The sequence below is a fragment of the Canis lupus genome, chromosome 21, assembly GCF_011100685.1.
Source record: "Canis lupus familiaris isolate Mischka breed German Shepherd chromosome 21, alternate assembly UU_Cfam_GSD_1.0, whole genome shotgun sequence".
Taxonomy (NCBI): Eukaryota; Metazoa; Chordata; class Mammalia; order Carnivora; family Canidae; genus Canis; species Canis lupus.
The window spans coordinates 10831028-10855655 of NC_049242.1; the positions used below are offsets into that span (position 1 = coordinate 10831028).

Sequence of the window (24628 nt, forward strand, 5' to 3'; positions counted from 1 at the left end):
AAATCTCTTCAACAAAAGGTGTTGGGAAAACTGGACAGCTAGATGCAAAAGAGTGAAACTGGACTACTTTCTTACAAAATACAAAAATAAATTTAAAATGGATGAAAGACCTAAATATTATACCATATAAATCCTAGAAGAGAGTACAGGCAGTAATTTCTTTGACATCAGCTATAACAACAGTTTTCTAGATATGTCTCCTGAGGCCAGGGAAACTAAGGCAAAATAAAGTATTGAGACTACATCAAAATAAAAGCTTTTGCACAGTATAGGAAACAACAACAGTAAAAGGCAACCTATGGAAGGGGAGAAGATATTTGTAAATGACACATCTGATAAAGGGTTAGTATCCAAAATATATAAAGAACTGATACAACTCAATACCCCAAATCAAATAATCCAATTAAAAAATGGTCAGAGGACATGAATAGACATTTTTCCAAAGAAGACATACAGAAAGCCAACAGACATAAAAAGATGCTGAACATCACTTATCATCATGGAAATGTAAATTAAAAGTACAGTGAGACATCAACTCATACCTGTCAGAATGGCTAAAATCAAAAACACAAGAAACAGGTGTTGGCTATGATGTTGAAAAAAAGGAACTCTCATGCACAGTTGGTGAGAATACAAACTGTTATAGCCACTCTGGAAAGCAGAATGGAGGTTCCTGAAAAAGCTGAAAATAGAACTACTGGTATTTATCCAAAGAATATGAGAAAACACTAGTTCAAAGGGATACATGCATCCCTATGCTTGTTACAACATTATTTACAATAGCCAACCTATAGCAGCAGCCCAAGTTTCCATCGATAGATGAATGGTTAAAGAAGTGGTATATATATACATACACACACTGTAATATTATTTAACCATAAAAAAGGAATGAAATCTTGCCACTTGCAAAGACATGGAAGGAGCTAGAGAATATAATGTTAAGTGAAATAGGTCAGAGAAAGACAAATACCATATGATTTCACTCATGTGGAATTTATGAAACAAAGCAAAGAAAAAAGAGACAAACCAAAACCAGATTCTTGTAGAGAACAAACTGATGGTTTCCAGAAGGGAGGTGGGTTGGGGGATGGGTGAAATGGGTGACAGAATTAGGAGTACACTTATCAGACTGAGCACTGAGTAATGTATAGAAATGTTGAATCATTCATTATATTGTACACTTGAAACTGATATAACTGTATATCAGCTATACTGGAATTAAAAACTTTAAAAGAAAAAACAACTGATTCTTTAGGTCCTTTGTACCACACTCCCATCTACTTCTCTTCTCACACCGGACCTCTCAGTTGACCTGACAGTGCACTGTAGGTGCTTTTTGATCCCATCAACAAAGAGTATTTCTGGTATTTATGGCTTTCTACAATTCTTAAGCAGGCTTTTTTTGTGTCACCATATCTGATTGGTCCATTTTGAAGTGAAGGAAATCGGATTTGGTGAGGGCAAATATCTGGCCTGTGTTCTCAACTCTAGTAAATGTATAGAACCCTGAATCTTGTCTTCTTACTGAAAGTTATTCTGGAAAACCAAACATGTAGGGAGGGTGTGCATTCGGGCCTGTTGGTCGTAAAGCAGACAGGTAAGAAAGAGCTGTTTTTCATAACTGCTCCTGTCCTTTGCTGGTCAAATAAAATGTCCTTGTGTCTGTTTTTTCTTACAGAAGGCAGACACAGGAAAGGAAATGGGCAGCATCATAATTGCTAAGGACAGGAGATATACTTTTCTATCTCTAAAACTTTGCACATATAAGATAACTCAATAAGTGTATGTGAATGAAAGATGTGTTAGATAATCACACTGGAAAGAAGCTCTCTCCAAAGACAGGGGTATTTGTCTCTTGTTCATTGCCATAATCTCTAGAGCCTACAAAAGTGCCTTTTGTAGGTTAGATGCTAAAAAATGTGTTAATGAACAAATGCCAGGGATTCGTCCAAACAGTATCAGTCCTGACAAAGAAACATTAATAAATACAATTAGCAATTTATTAATAAACATTAATAAATACAATCATTGAATGAAGAAACTGAGCTGAAAATTTCTGGGAAGGGTTTAGCTGGTGTGAATATACCCTTAAGGCAAAATGCTTTGTTTTTTTACACATCCTGTTCATCCTGATGGAAAGATTCTTCTTCCAGATGTTTTTATATCTTGCCTCTTCACTTCTTTTGGGTCTCTGTTCCATTGCCACATGCACAGAGAGGCCTTCTCTGACTATCCCTTGAAACCACCTATGCAAAATTTCAAGCATGTATAAAAGTGAACAGAATAGTATAATGAATTTTTATGTATCAGTTACCTGTTTTACCTGTTTTAAAAGCACTTATCAAAAAAATAAAATAAAATAAAAGCACTTATCATTATATGACATTATATATCTTTTTATATCTTTCCTTATAGGCTAGATCCTCTTCCACTAGAGTCAAGGAACCAAGAGGCCAGGGGCTTTTTCTATCTTGTTCATTTTTCTTTCCGTGACACTTTGAACACTGTCCAACACATGGCAGGTGCATAAAAGCATCGGTTCACTGAATGAATGACTAGTTAAGAGAAGATTGCACTGGGTGTAGTGGATTCTAAAATAGTTGTAGAGATTTGCAGTGATCTGTTTTTGCAGTTGGCAGTATTTATTTTTAAGCCCAATTTTCTTACTTAATGTTTATATTCTAGATTTGCTTACACAGTGAGAGATGATAGAATCAATTCACATATATTGTTTTTGAGCCACTAATATTTTGAGATTTCTATCAAGAGTCTAATGAACTGAGCGCTAATTTTCAAATATCTTCTAGTAGCTTTTCTTTGAGGTTGTTCTTTTTCTGTTCAATTAAAAATATCTTTATAAAAGCATTGTACATAAGACATTTATAAAGAATTGTATCTTAAATTCTGCTCTTTAAATACATGTTAAAATTATCCACGCATTTTGTCACTGATGTTTTTAAGCAAGATGTTATCTTTAAAAAGATCAAGGTAGTGTTGTCATTCTTTAATCCTCCATTCCATGTAATATGATATTGATAGAAAGATGCAAAAGGTTGGAGTGCCTCGGTGGCTCAGTCAGTTAAACGTCTGCCTTTGGCTCAAGTCATGATCTTGAGGTCTTAGGATTGAGGCCCACATTGGGCTCTCTGCTCAGTGAGGAGTCTACTTCTCCCTCTCTCTCTCTGCCACCCCACCCCAACTTGTGTGTGCATTCTCTCTCTCCTTCTCTCTGTGTCAAATATATAAATTTTTTTAAAAATCTTAAAAAGAGATATGCAAAAACAATAAGGCCATTTTTGATGTCATGGTGTCAATTTTATCTTTGAGTCCAAAATAGTATCACCGAAATATTTGGCACACTGTGCATGTTTGTTGAGTGAATAATCTGTAAAATGTGAATGAGATGAATGTATTAAGATTGAAGCATATTGTGGATATATGATCTATCAGTATTTCTGAATTTCTTTTTTTAAAAAGATTTTATTTATTCATGAGAGACACAGAGAGAGAGACAGGACAGAGACACAGCAGAGCGAGAAGCAGTCTTCCCACAAGTAGCCCGATATGGGACTCTATCCTGGATTCTGGGATCACACCCTGGGCCAAAAGCAGACACTCAAATGCTGAGCCACCCAGGCATCCCTGTATTTCTGAATTTCTGCTGTGTTTAGAATACTACTGTAAACATTCAAACTTTGGTTATTGTTCCTTGAGGCCCAGTAAGAAGCTTTTTTATTAAATACAGTATTTTTAAAAGCAGTACTCCTGCAAATTCCTTTGAAGATTTAAATATAAACTGTACATATGGTAGTACATGCTGGTCTAAGTTCTGCTGCCATAACTAGTTAACCTTGAAATATCCAGAAAATGCGATAAGACACAAAACAAATTTATTTCTTACTTATAAAGTGACTTCTACAGGCCTTGTAGATCCAGAGCAGCTTTCTTTACATAAGTCAAGGATTCAGTTGGCTTTTGTCTTCTGTTCAACTCAGGGCTTTTAGTTCTCATGAAAGGGACAGAGCTTTTCCCTGCCTTATTCTGGAAGTATTAAGTCTTGCCTCTACTCACAACCCAGTGGTCAGAATTAGACATATGGATCAATATAACCACAAAAATTCTGGGAAGTATAGTCTATCAGTACCCAGGAGGAAAGGAAACCAAATATTGGCAATGACTGGTGGTATACAGATTAGACTACATGCCACAGAGCTCAGAGGCCAAAAGACAGTCCATTCGTTAATTCATTTAACATTTAACTAGTTAGTTAAGAGATGCCTAATATTAAGTGACCTACTGTTGCAGTCACTCCTCACAATGAAAGACACGTATATAGTAAGGCTGACAACATAAATGTACTTTGGGGGACAGTTGCCATGTTTTCGCAAAGTTATTTTTTTATAATAGAAAAAAGAACATTAAAATGGCAGTGCCTTTAAGATATCTTTCACATTAAGATAGCTGGATCAAGGTAGTCTATAGAGGCTTTCTTAATTCCACAGCCATCAAAGATAAGTATTAAGTCCATCAAGTCAACATTTTAGATACTAGGAAGAAGGAAACAAAAGGAGGGATTAAAAAGGTACAACTTTCAACTGACATAGTTTTCTGCAGAGAGCCTTCTTCCAGTTTTTTTTCAATTGTACTTCTGTTTATATTACATTAACCAGAACATAGTCACACAGTGAAAATAAATGCAATGGGGTTTGGGAAATGTAGTGTTTTGAGCACTTTGCTTCCCTGAATATAAATTAATGTTTTGTTATTAAGAAAGAATGGAAGGGAGCCGGGATGGCCCAGCGGTTTAGCGCCGCTTTCAGCCCAGGGACTGATCCTGGAGAACCAGGTTCAAGTCCCACGTCAGGCTCCCTGCATGGAGCCTGCTTCTCCCTCTGCCTGTGTCTCTGCTTCTCTCTCTCTCTCTCTCTCTTTTTTTCTCTCTCTGGGTATCTTTCGTGAAGAAACAAAATCTTTAAAAAACATATCTCAAGAAAGAATAGAAGGGAAATATTGAATGAACAATTAGCAGGTTCTGTTGTAGTTAAGAATTTTTCACACACACACGCACACACACATACACGCACACAGTTAAATATACAATCCCAAGGAAGTAGAGACTTCTTTGATATTGTTCTCCAGTTATTTCTATACTAACAAACCTTACTAGGGCAAGAGGGAAACAGTTTCTTTCTTTCTTTCTTTCTTTCTTTTTTTCTATTACTTTTCTGTTCACAGAGTAAATGTTTCAGTACATATTTCTGCTACTGACTTTGCCATTGAAGAAAACCTTATTTATTGAATTTAGACTTAATAAAGCAATTGGTTTTAATTTAGTCAAATGCAGTAATATGAGACAATCAGAGCTTTACCTTCTCCTTAGTTATCTGTCATGGTCCTATATACACTTCTCTATACTTTTAATTAATGTTTGCCTCAAAAAGGGAAGACTGAGAAATAGATGTACTTGTTTTAATTTTGAGAGTTCATACACAGCATTTTGTATTCATTTAGGTTTATCAGTATGAGAACAATGAAATAAGGCCTGAGCCATAGAAAGCCTAGAAATTAGAATCAACATGTTTGGTGTATATCACAGAGAATTAATTTAACTTCTTTTAACTTTCCCCACCTTTATCTGCCTTCTTCACAGGCTATACATTGATGGTCCATTTGGGAGTCCATTTGAGGAATCATTGAACTACGAGGTTAGCCTCTGTGTGGCTGGAGGCATTGGAGTAACTCCATTTGCATCAATACTCAACACCCTGCTGTATGTCATTTTGATCCATTTTATTAGTTGAAATAGAGAACTGTCACTATTTCAAACATCCCTCTTTTAGTATGAGGTCATTCCTCATAACATTAATCTACAGTAACCCTCCGTCTTATGCATAGGGAGTATGTTCCAAGATCCCCAGTGAATGCCTGAAACTGCAGATAGCACTGAACCCTACATACATTATATTTTTTCCTATACATACATGTCTGTGGTAAAGTTTTACTAATAAGTTAGGCACAGTAAAAAATTAACAACAATAACTAATAAAACAGAGCAATTATAACAATATACTATGAGGAAAGCTATGTGAGTGTGGTGTCTCTCTTCCTCAAAATATCATATTGTACTGTACTCACCCTTCTTCTTGTGATGAGGTAAGATTATAAAATGCCTGTGTGATGATATGAAGTGAGGAGAATCATCTGCTTCCCAGCCATGGATGACCATGGGTAACTAAAACTACAGAAAGTGAAACCACAGATAAGGAGGGACTACTATACTTGTTGTTCATGGGATTCCATTTACTGATAGATGAGGGTAATAATTCAAGGATTCTCATTGTGTGGTCGATGGCTTTCAGCATAGTGTCTTGTAAAGTATCATAAGCAGGCATTCCTCTGCCCTCTTAAAGCCATTACACCAGCCTTCATTCCTATTCTTCCTCATAAATGGTAAGGGGCACTCCTCATCCATTCTGTCAGCAAATATTGTTAAGCACCTGTATGCCAATCCATCCTATAGGGACAGCTATGAATAAAACAGAGTCCCTGCCCTTAAAAAGCTTATATTCAGATAATAAACCAGTAAGAAATTCATAATTAACAGTATTTCAGAAAGTATTAGAACTCTGATAAAAAGAAGAGAGAGATTAATGGGATATTGGAATAAAGGGCCAGGGTCATTGTAGCCATATGGTCAGGAAAAGCTTTGCTGGGGAGATGACGAATGAGCACATGATTACTTGGTCTGTTACTCAGCAAATTTATAACAGACTGGAGAATAGAACTTTCAAATGTAAGCTTGCTTACATAGGAAATACTTTTGCAGTTATTTTAGTTCTAGGATTATAAGCAAAACTTAATGGATTAATATTGTCATGAAATCACAAGCAAAACAACAGTAGGAAATTATTCTCAAATCTATTCTGTTCATCTTTCGAGAAGGCACAATTTGCATTAAAAGTCTTTTATAGAGTGCTAAAAAAGGAAATAATAAAATTGAAATGATGTGTTTGAATGATATTTTATTTCAATTTTAAATACTTGTTACAAATTTGGGACTTTTTGGAGGTTCTTAGAAAAATAACCATATTTCAAGCCAAAAATCATTTGTTTCTGAAAACATACTGTGAGTTATTCAGACATATTTAAAGTTGAGAAAAAGAGAAAATATTTTCTTAACCTCAGGCTGACTTCATAATTATAAATAGGAATCCAGACTTGGAATTACGAGTCACTGGAATGCATTACATAGTAGGTGACTGTTACATCTCTTTAATGTTTATTAAGAAGGGGATAAACAACCAGCTTTCTGTAATGGTTTTGGCTCATTTTGCCTGGAGGCAGGGGCATGAACTAATAATGATCACTGGAGCCCGGCTGAGTGATAGAATTTACTGAAAATACAGAACTTTCTGAGACACAGGGCTCATAGTCTCATCCAGGAGTTTAGTTTCTTGCGTTCAACTGAAAATAGGTGATATGCATGTAATAGCCACAAATATAAACACTTTAACTCATGGAGTATATCGTGCTCTTGAATCAGTACATTACATTTTAAATTCATTTGGGACTTATGGTAAGTGCAATGACAAATGATAAAAATGATAAAAATAAATGACTGGTTTTTCATTAGTAAATAAAAAGCAAATTTTCAAAGATACAGGGATTCTTAACTTTTTTTGCCATCCTCATCACCATAGTGTTCTTTTAATTTTAAAGGGATGACTGGAAACCATACAAGCTTAGAAGACTGTATTTTATTTGGGTGTGCAGAGACATCCAGTCCTTCCGCTGGTTTGCAGACTTACTCTGTGTCTTACATAACAAGGTAAAATTGGGTTTGTTTTGACTTTTGCAATTTTTTAAATTAAATTTTTTACATTATTTAAACTTTAAATTATTTTTTTTCTAATTACAAAAGCAATCAATGCTTGCTGTAGAATAAACCAGAAAATAATGGAGATAAGTTGAAAGAAGGGGAAAAAAGTCTCTTAAACTTAAAAGTAGAGACAGAGCATATTAATAATTTAGTACACATATTTTCAGGTATCAACTGAATGTGTGTATATCTATGATATGTTTTACATAAAAATGCTAATATTTGTTAGCATAGAGTATTTTAACATAGAACTACAGGCATATGGCTGATGATGTCTGCATATGGGGTGGTGACGGAAGACAAGACGGGGCAATCAGCAGATATTGGCTACTGTACTTTCCATACTTTTTTCTGTCAGCACTAATCTCTTATTTCCACCTTTCGTATTACAAATGGACCATCACCAGACTTTTGGCACTCTGGCAGAATTTCAAAAATCATAAATTCTAAATTTTATTTCTTACAGAGATAAAAACAGGCATTCTTCATTTGTCTTACACGTAACCCTTTGTTTATTGATATATGTATCTTTATTTTTTCAAATTATACAAGCAATACATAGGCATATTTGCTGCATTTTTTTCCTTTTTCTTGTAAATCATAGTATACTTGACATACAGAAGTATATTAGTTTGAGGTGTACTACATAATGAATCAACCATTACACATTACAGACCACTCACCACATGTAGTTATAATCTGTCACCATATGAAGTTATCATAATATTATTGACTATATACCCTATGCTGTAATTTTCATCCTTGTGACTTATTCATTTCATAATTGGAAGTTTGTTCCTCTCAGTCCCTTTCACCTGGTTCATCCATCCCCCTGCCCGCCTTCCTTTGGAGAACCGGTTTGTTCTCTGTATTTATGACCCTATTTCTGTATGTGTGTTTGTTTTGTTTTTTAGACTCTACATATAAGTGAAATAATACAGTATTTGTCTTTCTCTGACGTATTTCACTTAGCATAATACCCTCTAGGTCAATCCATATTATTGCAAATGACAAGATTTATTTCTTTTGTGTGTGTGTATACATATATATTCTTTATCCATTCATGTATCAGTAAACACGTAGGTTGTTTCCTTATCTTGCTTGTTGTAGATAATGCTGCAATAAACATAGGTGTGCATATATCTTTTCAAATTAGTGTTTTCATTTTCTGTGGGTCAATATCCAGTAGTGGAATTACTGGACCATACGGTATTTCCATTCTTAATTTTTTAATGCACCTCTATACTGTTTTCCACAGTGATTGCATTTCCACCAATAGTACATGAGGATTCTCTTTTCTCCACATTCTTACCAACACTTTTAATTCTTTTTGTTACTAGCCATTTTGACAGATGTGAAGTGATACCTCATTGTGATTTTGATTTTCATTTCCACAACGATTAGTAATATTGAGCAGTTTTTCCTGTGTCTCTTGGCCATTTGTATGCCTTCTTTGGAAAACTGTCAAATAATTCAGATAAACCAAATTCTCCCATACTACTTTCCCCACCCAATCAAGAGGAAACTCACAAGTGTTCTATAAATTCTACCATACTATTTGTATTGCTCTATGAATTGCTTATTTATCGATTTATATTTTTTGATTTTTAAAGATTTTATTTACTCATGAGAGACACACAGAGAGAGGCAGAGACACAGGCAGAAGGAGAAGCAGGCTTCCTGCAGGGATCCTAATGCAGGACTCGATCCCAGGACCCTGGGATCACAATCTGAGCCAAAGGCAGATGCTCAACCACTGAGCCACCCAGGTGCCCCTGAATTGCTTATTTTAAACTTATCACTATGTCTTGAACATTTTTAATAATAGTATGTATAAAGTTACCTCATTCTTTTTATTGCTATATTTTGTATTATGGAAGCACTTAGTAATTTAACCATTCCTCAGTGATGGATATTTACTTTTTTATTATAAAGAACACTGCAATTATGGGGTCCCTCAGTGGCTCAGTCAGGAGTCCGACTCTTGTTTCCAGCTCAGGTCATGATCTGAAGGTTATGGGATCGAGCCCCAAGTTGGGCTCCATGCTGAGTATGGAGTCTAATTGTGATTCTCTCTCTCCCTCTCCCTCTGCCCCACCCCCTGCTCGTGCAGTATCTAAATAAATAAATAAATAAATAAATATATATATATATATATATATATATATTTAAAATCTAAATAAAAAAGACTACAATGAATATCCTATGTGTCTGTTTGTTTGTTTGTTTGTCTTAAGATTTTATTTATTCATTCATGAGAGACACCAAGAAAGAGAAGACATAGGCAGAAGGAGAAGCAGGCTCCCTCCAGGGAGCCTTTTGCAGGACTTGATCCCAGGACCTTGGGATCATGCCCTGAGCCAAAGCCAGATGCTCAACCACTGAGCCACCTAGGTGCCCCTCATATGTGTCTTTCTATGCAGATACTCATTTATTCAGTCATTCTGTCACTCATCAAAAATTCACTCATTGCCTGCTATGAATCACAAACTCTTGTAGGACATGGAGCAACATTGGAGAACAACAAAATGAAAAACAATTTTTTGATCTCATGTGATTTACATCCTAAGTGGGGAAGATAGACAACAAACTAATAAATAAATAGGATGTCTGATTCTTTTTTTTTTAAGATTTTATTTATTTATGCATGAGAGACATAGAGAGAGGCAGAGACACGGGTAGAGGGAGAAGCAGGCTCCACTCCATGCAGGGAGCGTGACATGGGACTCAATCCTGGGTCTCCAGGATCCTACCCTGGGCTGAAGGCGGCGCTAAACCGCTGAGCTACCAGGGCTGCCCAGGATGTCTGATTCTGATTAGGGCAAGGAAGAAAAGTGGATAAAGCAACAGAAAGTAAACCATCAAGGACATGCTAATTTATATTGTATAATTGGGAATGCATTCCTCCCCAAATAATATTTGAGCAGAGACCTGAGTGAGGTGAATGAGCAGACTAGGTGGAAATCTTGTGGAGAAAGGGACCCAACTCACAGGCTGGGGCTCTGATACAGTAGTATGCTAGGAGGAAGATGAAAGAAATCTGTGTGGGCAAACCAGAGTAAGCAAGGGGACAAGTAGTAAGAGAAGCAATCAGGTGATATGTATGCTTTCCTGGGGGAGGAAGTGGATTACAAAAGGTCTTTGGATTTTATGCAAAAAAAAAAAAAAAAAAAAAAAAAAGGTTCTAGAGATATACCCAAAAGAACTGAAAGCAGAGATTTGAACAGATTTTTGTATACTGATATTCATAGCAGCATTATTCACAATAGCCAAACAACCCAAACGCCTGGTGATGGATAAAGAAAATGTGGCATATACGTATAATGGAATAATATTTCAACCTTAAAGAGAATGAAATTCTGAGACATAGAATATGTATGAACCTCGAAAACGTTATACTAAGTGAATTAAATCAGACATAAAAGGACAAATATTGTATGATTCTATTTATACAAGATATGGAGAGTTCTAGTTCATAGATACAGTCAGTCCCTGGTGGGTGCCAGGGACTCAGGGGACGTGAATAGTGCATTATTATTTGATGGGTATGGAGTTTCAGTTTAAAAAAATGACGAGATTCTGGAGATGGATGGTAGTGATGGCTACACAACAATTTGTATTTAATGCCACTGAACTGCATACTTAAAAAAACAGTTAAAGTTTGTTATGTATATTTGACCACAATTTTTTTTAAAAAAGTACAGATTCCTGGGACTGATCTGGGACCTGCTGAATCAGGAGGGGAAAATAAAGGGAGGGATGAGAAGCCATTGAAAGGATTTGAGCAAGATTGATCTAAGTGTAGATCTTAGAAGTGTGTGTGAAAACACCAAGCTCTGGCATGCTGCAATTTCTGAAGGCTCAAAGATGAGTAAGAGTCAACAAAGATCAGTCAGACTGGCCAGGAAGGTGGGAGGAAAACCATGAGGGAGTTCTGTCTTTGAGGCTAACAGAGAAAAAACTTTCAAGTAGAGCAAAATCACTACTCTCAAATTTGTATTTTTTCCTGGGTTGATCCTCAAGACTACTTTCTAAGTCAGAGGTCATGAGGAGGTTGTGAATGAATTTAAATTTTTAATGTGTACTGACAAAACACTCTCCAGAGAGAATAAAACAGCTTCCATACCAAAGAGTATGAGAGACATTTATTCTAAAATCTTTTATTACCGATATCTTAAATTTCTGCCAGTCTCAAACAGTGAGATCTCATTCTGTTTTCTCCCCAATGCTAGTGGGGTTAAACCTCTCTTCCTGTGATTATTGACCAGTTATATTATTTCTGGGATTTCCTAATTCTACCTTTGTTTTTCTAATTTTTAATCTTTCTTGAACTGATATACAGAACCTGTACTTTTTTTTTTTAATGAAAGGATCCAAGATGTGGACAGGCACATTTGAATAACAGATGCTTTCTAAGGGAAGTAGTAGGGAAGGAAAGGAATAAAGAGAAGAAAAGAATGTTAAGTGGCTGGACCTTCACAGGAGTTGAATCTTTAAGATTTATGTATTCTTTCCATTTCAAGTTTTTTTGATGGATGTGGTTTACCTTTAGAATTCCATGGAGTAAATAATATAAAACCCTAAAACTAGTATAAATAATACAGTGATGATTATCTTCTACTCACACCTCTGCATCTGTTTTGATTTTTGGCATCAGCAGGATGAACACTGGTCTTTCAGTTGTGCCTCTGAGGATGATGTGTTTGTAACTGTGTTACCAAGCTCAGTGTGTGTGTGTGTGTGTGTGTGTGTGAGAGAGAGAGAGAGAGAGAGAGAGAGAGAGAGAGAATGAGTGAGGGGAAAGAGAGAAAGAAAGAGATCAACAGCAATAAAGCATAGTGATGTTGCCTACAGTCTGTGTAAAGGCAGGTAAAACTGTTTTTGAAAATCAAATGAAAATATAGTCTTTCAATCTTGTTCTAGCTGTGAGGTCTTTCACATCATTCTAGAATGCCTAGGACAAACCTATCTTAGTTGCCCTAGTCGCTCTGTCTTGGTGTCAGACTATCTGCAATGATGAAAAAATTGAGTCTTAGGTAGATCTTGCTTGGCCAGATTGTCCAACCTGGTGATTGAAGAGTGCAGGGCCAGGTGTCAGGTGATCCTGTACCAGCTCTGCCAATATCTAACGATGTGACTTGCTTCAAGTCACTTCACCTCTGTAGGTCATGTTGGGAAAATCAAAATAAGGGATCAGGGCTGCATCAGGCATTTGGAATCTGTCATTTACAATGGAACAGTGATTCTACTTCCTATGAACTGCGAGTCCTTGGATAAATCACTTAGCCTCTATAAACCTGATTTATGCTTCCAATTTGTGAAGGAGGCTAATAGCACTTGAAACCCAATGTGAGACTTACCCTTAACATATATCTAAAGTATCTATCATTTTGAAAGCATTTAATAAATAATTGCTGTGATTCCTAGTAATCTGTAAAATTCCTCCCAGGACTCACATCCTGTTATTTTTTATTTGTGAGAAAAATAAGTAGAAGTATAGGCAGGAGAAATGAAAATGAAAAACATAATATTTGTGCATGATCCTACAAGCCTTGTCTATTTGCAAGATTGTGTTGATCCACATACCTATTTTTTCACTGTTCCTTTATTTGGAGAAAATCGTGCCTTTCATAGATATCATTGTCTTCAGTGAGTGGTAAGTTAAAGTGGAGACATTGAAATCATTAAAAAACACTATCCAAATTTTTTTGGTAAAGATTTTATTTATTTATTCATGAGAGACACAGAGAGAGAAAGACAGAGAGGGAGAGAGAGACAGACATAACATAGGCAGAGAGAGAAGGAGGCTCTATGCAGGGAGCCTGATGTGGGACTCGATCCTGGGACTTGAGGATCATACCCTGGGTTGAAGGCAGGCGCTCAACCGCTGAGCAAACCAGTGTCCCACATTATCCAAATTTGCATAGCTCTTGGGGCCGTGGACACCAAACAGTTGCAGGAGTCGTAGGACTGATTTCAGAACAGCATCCTGTTCATTTAAGACAAGAATCAATGCAAGCCATGTGTTTTGTGAGGTGCTATTATTCATTACTGGCATCTAGAAATTCCTATTTCTTCACAATTAAAATTCATAAACCCTGATTCAATTCAGAAAGGACCTAAGAATGAATTTAGCATTTGGATTTAACTTGAGGCAGCATTTGGATATAACTTAGTATTTTAAGAATATTATGGGAGCTGAGAATCATCACATCACCCTTAAAAGTAAACTATGTCTTTATTGGGATTTTATAGAGTTTACACCTGTCAGAAATTGTATCATTTTTGATCTGAAAAGAGATCTGGGGGATGATAGCATTCAACCCCATCATCATTGTCCTAATGAAAAAAATGGAGGCCTAGATGAGTCAGTAACTCATTAGAAGTCTCAGGACCAGATAGTGGTGGCAACAGAATAAGTCAGCTACCTGCAGGGGGCTCAGAGGTGCCAGAGGGCTGATGAAACCCTGCTTAGTCACCACCACCCCCCATTTACAATGTGACTTTTTTGCATTCCTGAAACTTCTACTTTGAGTCACAATATGTCATTTTTAAAATTTCATTTTACTTTATTTATTTATTTACTTTTGTTTTTTATTTAAATTCCAGTTAGCTACATACAGCTAACATACAACATACAGTTTCAGGAATACGCCTTAGTGACTCAACACTTCCATATATCACCCAGTGCTCATCACAACAAGTGCGCTCCTTAATCTCCATCACCTATTTCACCCTTCCCTGTGCCCACCTCCCCTCTGGTAACCATCAGTTTATTCTCTATAGATAAAAGTCTGTTTCATGTTTGGTCTCTCCCTTTTTTCCCCTTTACTCATTTGTTTTGTTTCTTAAGTGAGTGAAATCATATGGTATTTGTTTTTATCTAACTTCCCTCATTTAACATAAGACTCTAGCTCTAACCACATCATTAAAAATGGCAATATTTCATTCTTTTTGGTGGCTGAGTAATATTCAATTGTACATATATACACCGTGTCTTTATTCATCAATCGATGGACACTTGGGCTGTTTCCATAATTTGGCTTTGTAGATAATGCTGCTAAGAACATCATTACACTATACAGAAACAGTACTTTAAATCAGTTGATCTTGCTGCAATAAAGTCCAGCAAAACCTTACCATCTCAAGCAAGCCCAGTATGCCAATTTATGCTCAAGAAATGGTTAGGCTTTTGAAAAAGTCCTGTCACCTCAGACACTCAGATCCATACCTCGCACCTCCTCTCTGGTTCTCTAAGGAGCCCACCATGCTGCTGTGTTCCTCTCCTCTTCTTCCACTTTTGATGCTTGGTCCTTATCTTTCAGCTTCTCTTTATGTCAGGGTGGTGAAAGGAAGCCCTAAGAAAAATACTTATAAAAATTAAAAAATATATAAATTTTTAACTATTTCAAATAATATTTATGTAATATTTTTTTAATATTTTAAAATTTAAAAAAAATTTAAGTTTTTGTTTAAATTCCAGTTAATTAACATATAGTGTAACATTAGTTTTGGGTGCAAAAATATTTTTAAAAGAATAGATTTGAGAAGTCAGGAGCCAGTCAGAATCAGGTCAATTATTAGTAGGTTGATTTTTGAATGAAAAGAAAAAGGAAAAAAAGAAGCATATAGGGATGACAACAACTCTTTTACCACCTTTGTTGAGTTTATTTTCCTCCAGATAATATTTTTCTTATTTTACTTTTCAAGGTATTGAAATGTTTGAGAATTTTTCCAGACTATTTTTTCTTTGACAGGTGGTATTTCCTGCCCCATACATTTTTGTACAAGGAAAACCAGTGCTGAGAAGTAGCAAGGCAGAAACAGGAACTGAGCCTTTTGTCTTTGTTTTTATTTGTTTTGTTTTTTTTTGTGATTCCTAGCATACATATTATATACTATTGTGGTTTCCTTTTTTTTTTTTAAATCATATTCTTTATGAGTGAGCTCTTGGCCATAATTTAGAGACTCTTGGAGAATAAATTAAGATGTATATGGAAGGATTTCAGGGAATATCAATGTTGTATTTAGTATGCTTGATTTTGTATCGATAAAGATAACAGAATTATTCTCTTATACTACTACCATCTACTCTTCCCTTATCGCTCCTCCTCCTACTGCTTACACTAATTCTGTCAGGAGGCACAGGTTATTAATATTAGCATCTGGTATGTATATTGCTTGTAAATGTTGACTGTGATTAGACAAGATACATCTTAAACTGTAGAATCACATATGTTAGAATAGGAGACAGTCTGAGCATACAGAGAAAATTCTCATGTCTATTTACTTTTATGTCCTCTCAGTTTTGGCAAGAGAACAGACCTGACTATGTCAACATCCAGCTGTACCTCAGTCAAACAGATGGGATACAGGTATGTAGTTAGATGTTTTTATAAATTAAACAGGCCTCTTGATAATAGAAGATTTACAGTAGGGGCTGTGCTGGAAGAAAATTTCTGCAGGTGGTTCAAAGAGAAGTTTCCCAGAGGAAGGCCTCTTTTGGAGTGTGTCCAAAAAACCCATGGCTTGTCCTTGAAGCCAACTGTGTTCTGCCTTTCATTTGTCCTCCTCACAGGGAGCTAGTACAGACCTTTGCATTCATCTCTCCTTTTCACTGTTGTTTAAAATTCTTTACCTCTAGAGATAGGACCATAAGTGAAGAGTCTCATGATTATGTTCATCGAGGGGAATTTTTATGTGCAGAGACAAGATAAGGTCATATGTAGTTAAGCTTATTTTTCTTTAAGGGAAACTAAAAATGTAGTAGTATCCATCACGTGTTATTTTCTTACTGTGCAACACACTGTGCTAAGCATTTCATATTCATTATCTTGTGTAATTCCAACAGATCCAAGAGGTAGATAGTGCCAAGATGATAGTGCTATACTCATGTTATAGATGAAGAAACTGATGTTTACAGATGACACTGAAGTGCTACGTAGGTGTATAAATCTGGGCATGAATGCTTTCGCAAGTTTTATTTTAGTATTTTCCATTATACATTTTCCATAATATTTTGGATACAAAACATGAATGCTTGTCAGTTACTTCAAAACTAATCTAACCCTATTTTTGGAGTCATATTTCTACCTTACTTGGTATGTAAAAAATTATTTCATTTTACTATTCTCGTGAAGCAAGTCAATATCATTATTCTTCATGGTATGGTTATAATTAAGGTATGGAGCATAAATCGCATTGGTTCTCAGTTTGTCAGCCTGGGACTCAGACACTTGTCCCCTCTTCTCACTGACCCTTCATTGTTGATCCAGATCTAATATTCTGTTCATTGCAAACGCCAGCCCATTAGAAGCTATTTGTTTATAGACCCAAGATTTAGAGCTCTTCTGTCTTAGACTGTCTTGTCTGGGATCATTTCCCCAAATTTATGATGACAATTTGTAGTATTTTACTCATATAATGAACCAAATAAGACAACTGTATTTGCAGTGTAAAAACACTTCAATAAAGTTACTGTGCTGCACCCATTTTGAGGGTAGGCAGTTAAAATGCATTCTTTAACATTGCAGTTGTTAAAAATGAAGCAACTAACTGAAGTCTAGGAAAATCAGCCATTTGTAATAATGGCATTCAAGAAGATAATGAATTTTAAAGGAAAAGAGGAAGGAAATGATGCTTCAAAATGACTGTACTTAATTGCTTGCCATTTAATACTTATAGTCTTGATATCACAGCAATTTGGTAGGAAACCACAGCACCAGTAGAAATGATGTTAGAGAAATGGGTTATTCATCCAATTCTGGGTCATATAAAATATAGTGCTTTCTTTTTGGCAGAAGATAATTGGAGAAAAATATCAAGCACTGAATTCAAGACTTTTTATTGGACGTCCTCGGTGGAAACTTCTGTTTGATGAAATAGCAAAATGTAACAGAGGGTAAGTACTAGTGCTCAGGAAATTTGCCATATGGCTAAGGATCAAATTAAAATATTCTCAAGTTATCACATGTAGTTTTTAAAGACAAATTTGGGAATGGGTTTACAAATTACAAAGTCACTTAAACACTCAATTATCACTAGCAAAGGAGTAGGCAACGCAGGGACCACCTCACATATCTTTAACATCAATAATTAAAAATTGGCTTTAAAAAAGTCTATTAAAGTATTTATGAGTAATACTCTCCAACCTACTTTCAAATTTGCATGGACCCATATTAAAATGGATATTCATTCTGATATCATGTATCAGATGATCATTGGAAAAACTTTTCAAAATCATGTTAGCAAACAAAGGAGCTCTACCAGCAGTTCTAACAATGAATGCACTTAAAATCAGATTTTTGAACTTTTTTACAAGAATTAATAAATTCTTAAAAGCCCTTAGTTTGTCATATATAGTCTCTAAAACAGGAGTATTTCCAAACATAATTTTTTTTCTTGGAAGCTATAATTATATGAAGAGGCTTAGCACTATGGGATATATGTCTATGATTTGAAGCAAATACTGTTGAAGGAGAGCATTCACTTTAGGGCATAGACTAGCCAACCCTCATGTCTTCTGTAAACTTGTAGTTCAGGGCAATGGCCTACAAGAATTGTAGAAGTGCTTTGAAAACCATATATACACTCATACATTTTAAATTTGGCATTGAAATAGTTTCATCAAAAGTTCAAATAGTTGGGAAGCTCTAATGTCTAACATATTGCACATGTTGACATCTTGAAATTAATATAACTCTCTAAGCATGTCTACTGGAATAAAAATATCAGGTTTTTTATACCAACCTCATATATTTGGAAAGATATACAAATGAGCTTTCATTAGCAGGTGGAAATTTTACATTATTTTTTCTACTTAAGCTTGTATTTCTATCTTATTTATCCTGTAGAATTTATCAAAATTAAATATGTTTTTACATTGGAATGAACCATCTTTTTGTTGCTTAAGTAAATATACTTCTGCAGTAAGAATGTACATAAATTGAAGATTGAATTTTTTTAAATTTCCTTTGACCCTATGGCTCTTCTAGTTGGTCAGTTCATAATTTAAAACCTACATTTTTATAAATATAAAAAGGATATTTATAAATAGATGAGGAAGCTTATTGGATGAAGAGTTCTAAATAAGCTTCAAGTCATGAACTCATGAATGAATATGATTTATTGAAAGATCCACTGATTCATCAAGGCCCTTGGCCATCTTCAGAGATTTTGTTTTAGGAATTATGGTGTGGAGCCCCAGGAGTGAAATTTTATTTTATTTTATGCTACTTTTTTAAAGATTTTATTTATTTATCCATGAGAGACACAGAGAGAGAGGCAGAGACATAGGCAGAGGGAGAGGTAGGCTCCCTACAGGGAGTCCGATGTGGAACTTGTTCCTGGGATCACGGATCACTCCCTGAGCTGAAGGCAGATGCTCAACCACTGAGCCACCCATGTGCCCCCGCCCAGGAGTGAAATTTTAAAAAGAATATAGCTATTGCTGAAAGTAAGATTGCAGCTTTGTTTGAGACCACTTCTGGATTTCCCTTCTCATGATGAAGTAGTTTTGAGTTAAAGAGGGAAGGATTATTTTGAAACAGAGGTCCTTTGTCATAAGTAGGGCTCTCGTTAAAGGTGAATTTATAGAATTAAAAAACTGTCACTGTAACTTTGGTTATATTCTTTTCCCATCTTTCTCCAGTATCATCCACCTAGACGTGATAATAGGGTCGTACTAAGCTGGGTCTCGTTATGCACCACAGACTCCTTTAATGATATTCAGCTGACTTCTGACAAGCATTCAGTTAGTAGTTTTTATGGTATAGTGATGAAAATTTTGGAATTTTGTTGTTACCATTGTTTTTACTCAATTCTGCAACCAAACTCTGCAACGGTAGAAGATCACTTATAAGAAATTAGATTGGGATTATTGATTTATTTCATTATTTCTTAAGAATTCTCATTTGTTAAACTGTTCATGATTTAGATGGGTTTTGTATGTTTATTTGGTTGTTGTTCATTTTCTTCAAACAGCAAAGCTGGTTTAAGAAGAGCAAGTGTGTACCATCTACTGTTGACATTTTGTACAACACTTTCATTTTGTGTATTTGCTCTATACAGGCACCTAAAATGCATTATTTTTAAAGAATTTTTACGTGGCATATTTAGGAAAAGAATTAGGTCAACATCTTAAGAGTTCATTAACTAGAAAAAAAGGTGCTATTTATTATTTTTATTATTTTTTAAAAGGTGCTATTTAAAGAGAAGTCCTCATTATAGGTGTAAAATTTTTGTTGTACATTAACCATGTGTACATAAATTACTGAAAGAATATGTAGAGATACACATGTATACTTATAAAAGTATATATTCACATATATGAGCATGTAGATATTTACTTATATGTATTTAAAACCTATATACTGAAAATATGAACTTTGATTTTTTAACAAAAGTTGAATGAATCTCTAATATAGAATTTTCAATGTAGTCTTTTTCAGATACACACATATTGCTCATGGTTAATTTCCATGCAATTCTGCATCACAGTATTCTAGAATATGGATAACATGATCATTGCTACCCTATTTATGGATATATATGTTACCTCCAGTCCTTCATTGTTGCAAACAGTGCTATGGCCATTATCTTTGCACATACTTTCTCATGCTCTTGTGGGAGTATTGCAGTAGGTTAGGCCCCTTGAAATGGAATTGCTGGCTCAAAGAGTATGTACATTTAGATAGTGTCCTATCAAATCCAAAAGGCTGAGTCAATTTATACTCAATTTATTTTACATACCTGTATGAGGTGGTTCCTTCCTCATGTGGCTCTTTTAAATTCAGAAAATGAATTGTGTAATGGTATGATCAAGGAAAGTGAAGGAGCTTTTGAAGTCACCCTGCTTTCATCATTATTTTACAAGTGAAGAAGCTAGGAGCCAAAAGATAATGATTTATCTCAAGCTCTGGTTAATGAGTCCAATTCAGAATGAACCCTCTCTTCTGACTATAAAGTTCAATGTGCTTTATTTACAGCAGAGCATGGTCGCAAGTAGAAAGAATAGCAATTTTATTTTACCATGTCCCTCTTGAGGACAGTGAAATGTTCCAAGCAACCATCATGTTCACCATGTATATTACAGCAGAATGTTAACTCCCATATACTAAAAGTGTATACTAATTTTTCAAAAACATAAAAAGATTTTGTAAATATTATTTTGTAAGTCACTCAGTATTTACTAAGATAACAGGACATTTTTTATTATACTAAACCAAAGCCTATTTTCCTATTATTTATAATAAAAATGTATATCAGATCATAAATTAATCAAATTTATGCATTGTACAAAGGAGAAATAAAGGATTAAGTTTATGTGGTCTGTGGAGTAGAGAGCTATTATGCTGGGATTGGATGAAATATCTGAGACCATGTCTACATTCTCCTTCCTTATGGTGTTTTAAAATAATATGGATTAAGAATACATAGGTTTGCTGTCTAACATTTATTTGATCTGTGTCCCTCAGGCAAGTCAATCAAACTTTCTGGTCTGTATTTCAAGAAGTGAACAAGCTGTCATAATTATAAGATCCCAAACTTACAAATCTGCATGAAAAAAAATTGGCATAATAGGAAAACATGCACAAATATATTGAGCATTTATCGGACTAGTTCCCAACATCTGACCCCAAACAACATTCTCTGTATAGCATCTATTTCTTCCCATATCAGCAAAGTTTTTGTAAATAAATCTCTAGATGATTGTTGGATTGCAGCAACCTAATGCAAATTTAATGCAAATAGGTTGCAGGGATTAAGTGTAGATCTTGAAAAAGTTACAAGATCTCATTGTTAGTAAAAAGAACATTGTAGAACTCCTCAAATTACATAGAAATCTGCTGGAGTTAAATTAGTTAACAACTAAAATACAAAATGTAAAAAAAAAATTATATAGATATCTGGGTACTTTTAAAGTGATAATTTTGTTGTGAAATATTTAAGAGAAGCCTTTAGGAAGTCTGTAAAAATTGAAAAACAAACTTTATAATTGCCCTGTGAAGAACGTAATGGTATCTTATTGTAATGCAGTATTGACAGAAATGTATACAAACAGGCAAAATGACTCAGTGCTTTCTCATTTTCATGAAAAGCACATTATGTTTTTTGTTTGTCTTTGGGTTTTGGTGGGATAAGCTGAATGGTTCAATTTTTTTTCTTTTTGAAGATTTAAAATTTTATTTTATTTTATTTTTTTAATTTTATTTTTTTAATAATAAATTTATTTTTTATTGGTGTTCAATTTTCCAACATACAGAATAACACCCAGTGCTCATCCCATCAAGTGCCCCCTTCAGTGCCCGTCACCCATTCACCCCCACCCCCCGCCCTCCTTCCTTTCCACCACCCCTAGTTCGTTTCCCAGAGTTAGGAGTCTTTATGTTGTCTCCCTTTCTGATATTTCCTACCCATTTCTTCTCCCTTCCCTTCTATTCCCTTTCACTATTATTTATATTCCCCAAATGAATGAGACCATATAATGTTTGTCCTTCTCCAATTGACTTACTTCACTCAGCATAATACCCTCCAGGTCCATCCACGTTGAAGCAAATGGTATTTGTCGTCTAATGGCTGAGTAATATTCCATTGTATACATAGACCACATCTTCTTCATCCATTCATCTTTCGATGGACACCGAGGCTCCTTCCACAGTTTGGCTATTGTGGACATTGCTGCTAGAAACATCGGGGTGCAGGTATCCCGGCGTTTCATTGCATCTGTATCTTTGGGGTAAATCCCCAGCAGTGCAATTGCTGGGTCGTAGGGCAGGTCTATTTTTAACTCTTTGAGGAACCTCCACACAGTTTTCCAGAGTGGCTGCACCAGTTCACATTCCCACCAACAGTGCAAGAGGGTTCCCTTTTCTCCGCATCCTCTCTGCCTTGTTAATTTTCCCCATTCTCACTGGTGTGAGGTGGTATCTCATTGTGGTTTTGATTTGTATTTCCCTGATGGCAAGAGATGCAGAGCATTGATTTAAGTAACCTAGTGTGTCTAGATCTGGTTTTAATAGTAATCTAAATTTTATAAAGCAAAATCTATTTTTGCACTACTTTATTTTCTTCCTTCTCACTTTGGGTTTAATTGGGTTTTATTTTGGTAGTTTCTTAATATAGAACCTTGTATCATTGATTTCAGTCCCTTGTTCTTTTCTAATAAAAGTGTTCAATTCTATAAATTCCCCTCCCAACACTTTAGCTACATTATACAAATGTTGATCTGTTTTAATTTTTATACACTTCAAAGTATTTTTAATCTTCAGTGTGATTTCTTCTCTGACCCATTGGTTGTTTTAGAAGTGTGTTGTTTAATTTCCAAACATGTGGGGATTTTACAGATATCTTTTTGGTTTTGATTTCTAGTTCAATTGGGTTCTTTTGAGAAAATATACTCTGTGATTTCAATCCTTTATAATTTATTGAGACTGTTTTACTGCCCAGAATATGGTCTGTCTTCATGAATGTTCCACATGCACTTGAAAAGAATTTGTATTCCTTTGTTTGGGCATAGAGCACACTATAAATAACAATTAGTTCCAATTGCTTGATAGTGGCATTCGGGTCTTTAGTACGCTTATGATTTTTCTCTTTGTTCTGTCAATTACAGATAGAAGAGCATTGGAATAGTCAACTGTAATTCTTGATTTATCTGTCTTTACAGTCCTATTAGTTTTTGTTTCATGTATATTGGAGTATTTTAGTTGGAGGATTTAGTTGTGTTTAAACTATTTCATTACATATTATTATCATTGCACTTTATTATATTTATCCATTACAAAATATACTACATTTTATTATTTCATGGAGCAAAAAATATTGGATTTTTTTCTAGCTTCATTGAGATACAACTAACATAAAATTGCATAAGTTTAATATGTACAGTGTAATGATTTGATATATGAATATATATATTGTGAAAGGACTACCCAGTCATCACCTCACATAATTACAATTTCTGTGTGTGTCTATGTGTGTGAAGAGAACTTTTAAGATCTACTCTCTTAGCACCTTTACACCTTATACAACACAGTATTGTTAACTATAGTCAACATGCTGTGCATTACATTCCCAGAACTTACTCTTCTTATAATTAGAAGTTTATAATTCTTTTCAACCTTCACTCATTCCCCACCTCTCCCACCTGGCCCTGGCAACCACCAGTCTGCTCTCTGTTTTTATGAGTTTGGGTTTTTGGGGGGATTTTTCTGATTCTACATATAGATGAGAGTATACAATATTTATCTTTGTCTGATTTTATCACTTAGCACAAAATCCAGCCCCTTATCAGATACATAGTTTGCAAATATTTTTCCCATTCCATAGGCTGTCTTTTCATTTTGTTGATCATTTCTTGTGCTGTACAGAAGCTTTTTAGTTTGATAGAGTCCCACATGTTTATTTCTGCTATTATTGCTTATGCTTTTGGTGACATATCCATTACATTAATGCCAAGCCTAATGTCAAGGAGCTTTTTCCCTATGTTCTTTTCTAGGAGTTTGATGGTTTCAGATCTTACATTTAGGTCTTTAATTCTTCCCAAGTTAATTTTTGTGAGTGGTGTGAAATGGGGGTTCAGTTTCATTTTATGCATGAAAATATCCAGTTTTCCCAGCACCATTTATTGAAGAGATTATATTTTTCTCGTTGAGTATTCTTGGCTTCCTTTGGTTGGGTTTAAATCTGGCAGTTTACTATTGCTTTTTCTTCTTTCTTTTCTTTCTTTTCTTTCTTTCTTTCTTTCTT

At 35.1% G+C, this 24628-nt stretch overlaps 1 protein-coding gene across 4 annotated transcripts in view; it reads left to right on the forward strand.

The window, feature by feature from the left end:
* The window catches only part of NOX4 (NADPH oxidase 4), a 161439-nt gene that overhangs the window by 131029 nt on the left and 5782 nt on the right, over positions 1–24628 (forward strand). For all 4 annotated transcript variants that reach the window (XM_038568349.1, XM_038568350.1, XM_038568351.1 and 1 more), the window contains 4 exons: positions 5651–5770; positions 7720–7828; positions 16186–16254; positions 17680–17780. In XM_038568349.1, the coding sequence (XP_038424277.1) occupies positions 5651–5770; positions 7720–7828; positions 16186–16254; positions 17680–17780 (399 nt within the window). The remainder of the gene's footprint in view (positions 1–5650; positions 5771–7719; positions 7829–16185; positions 16255–17679; positions 17781–24628) is intronic.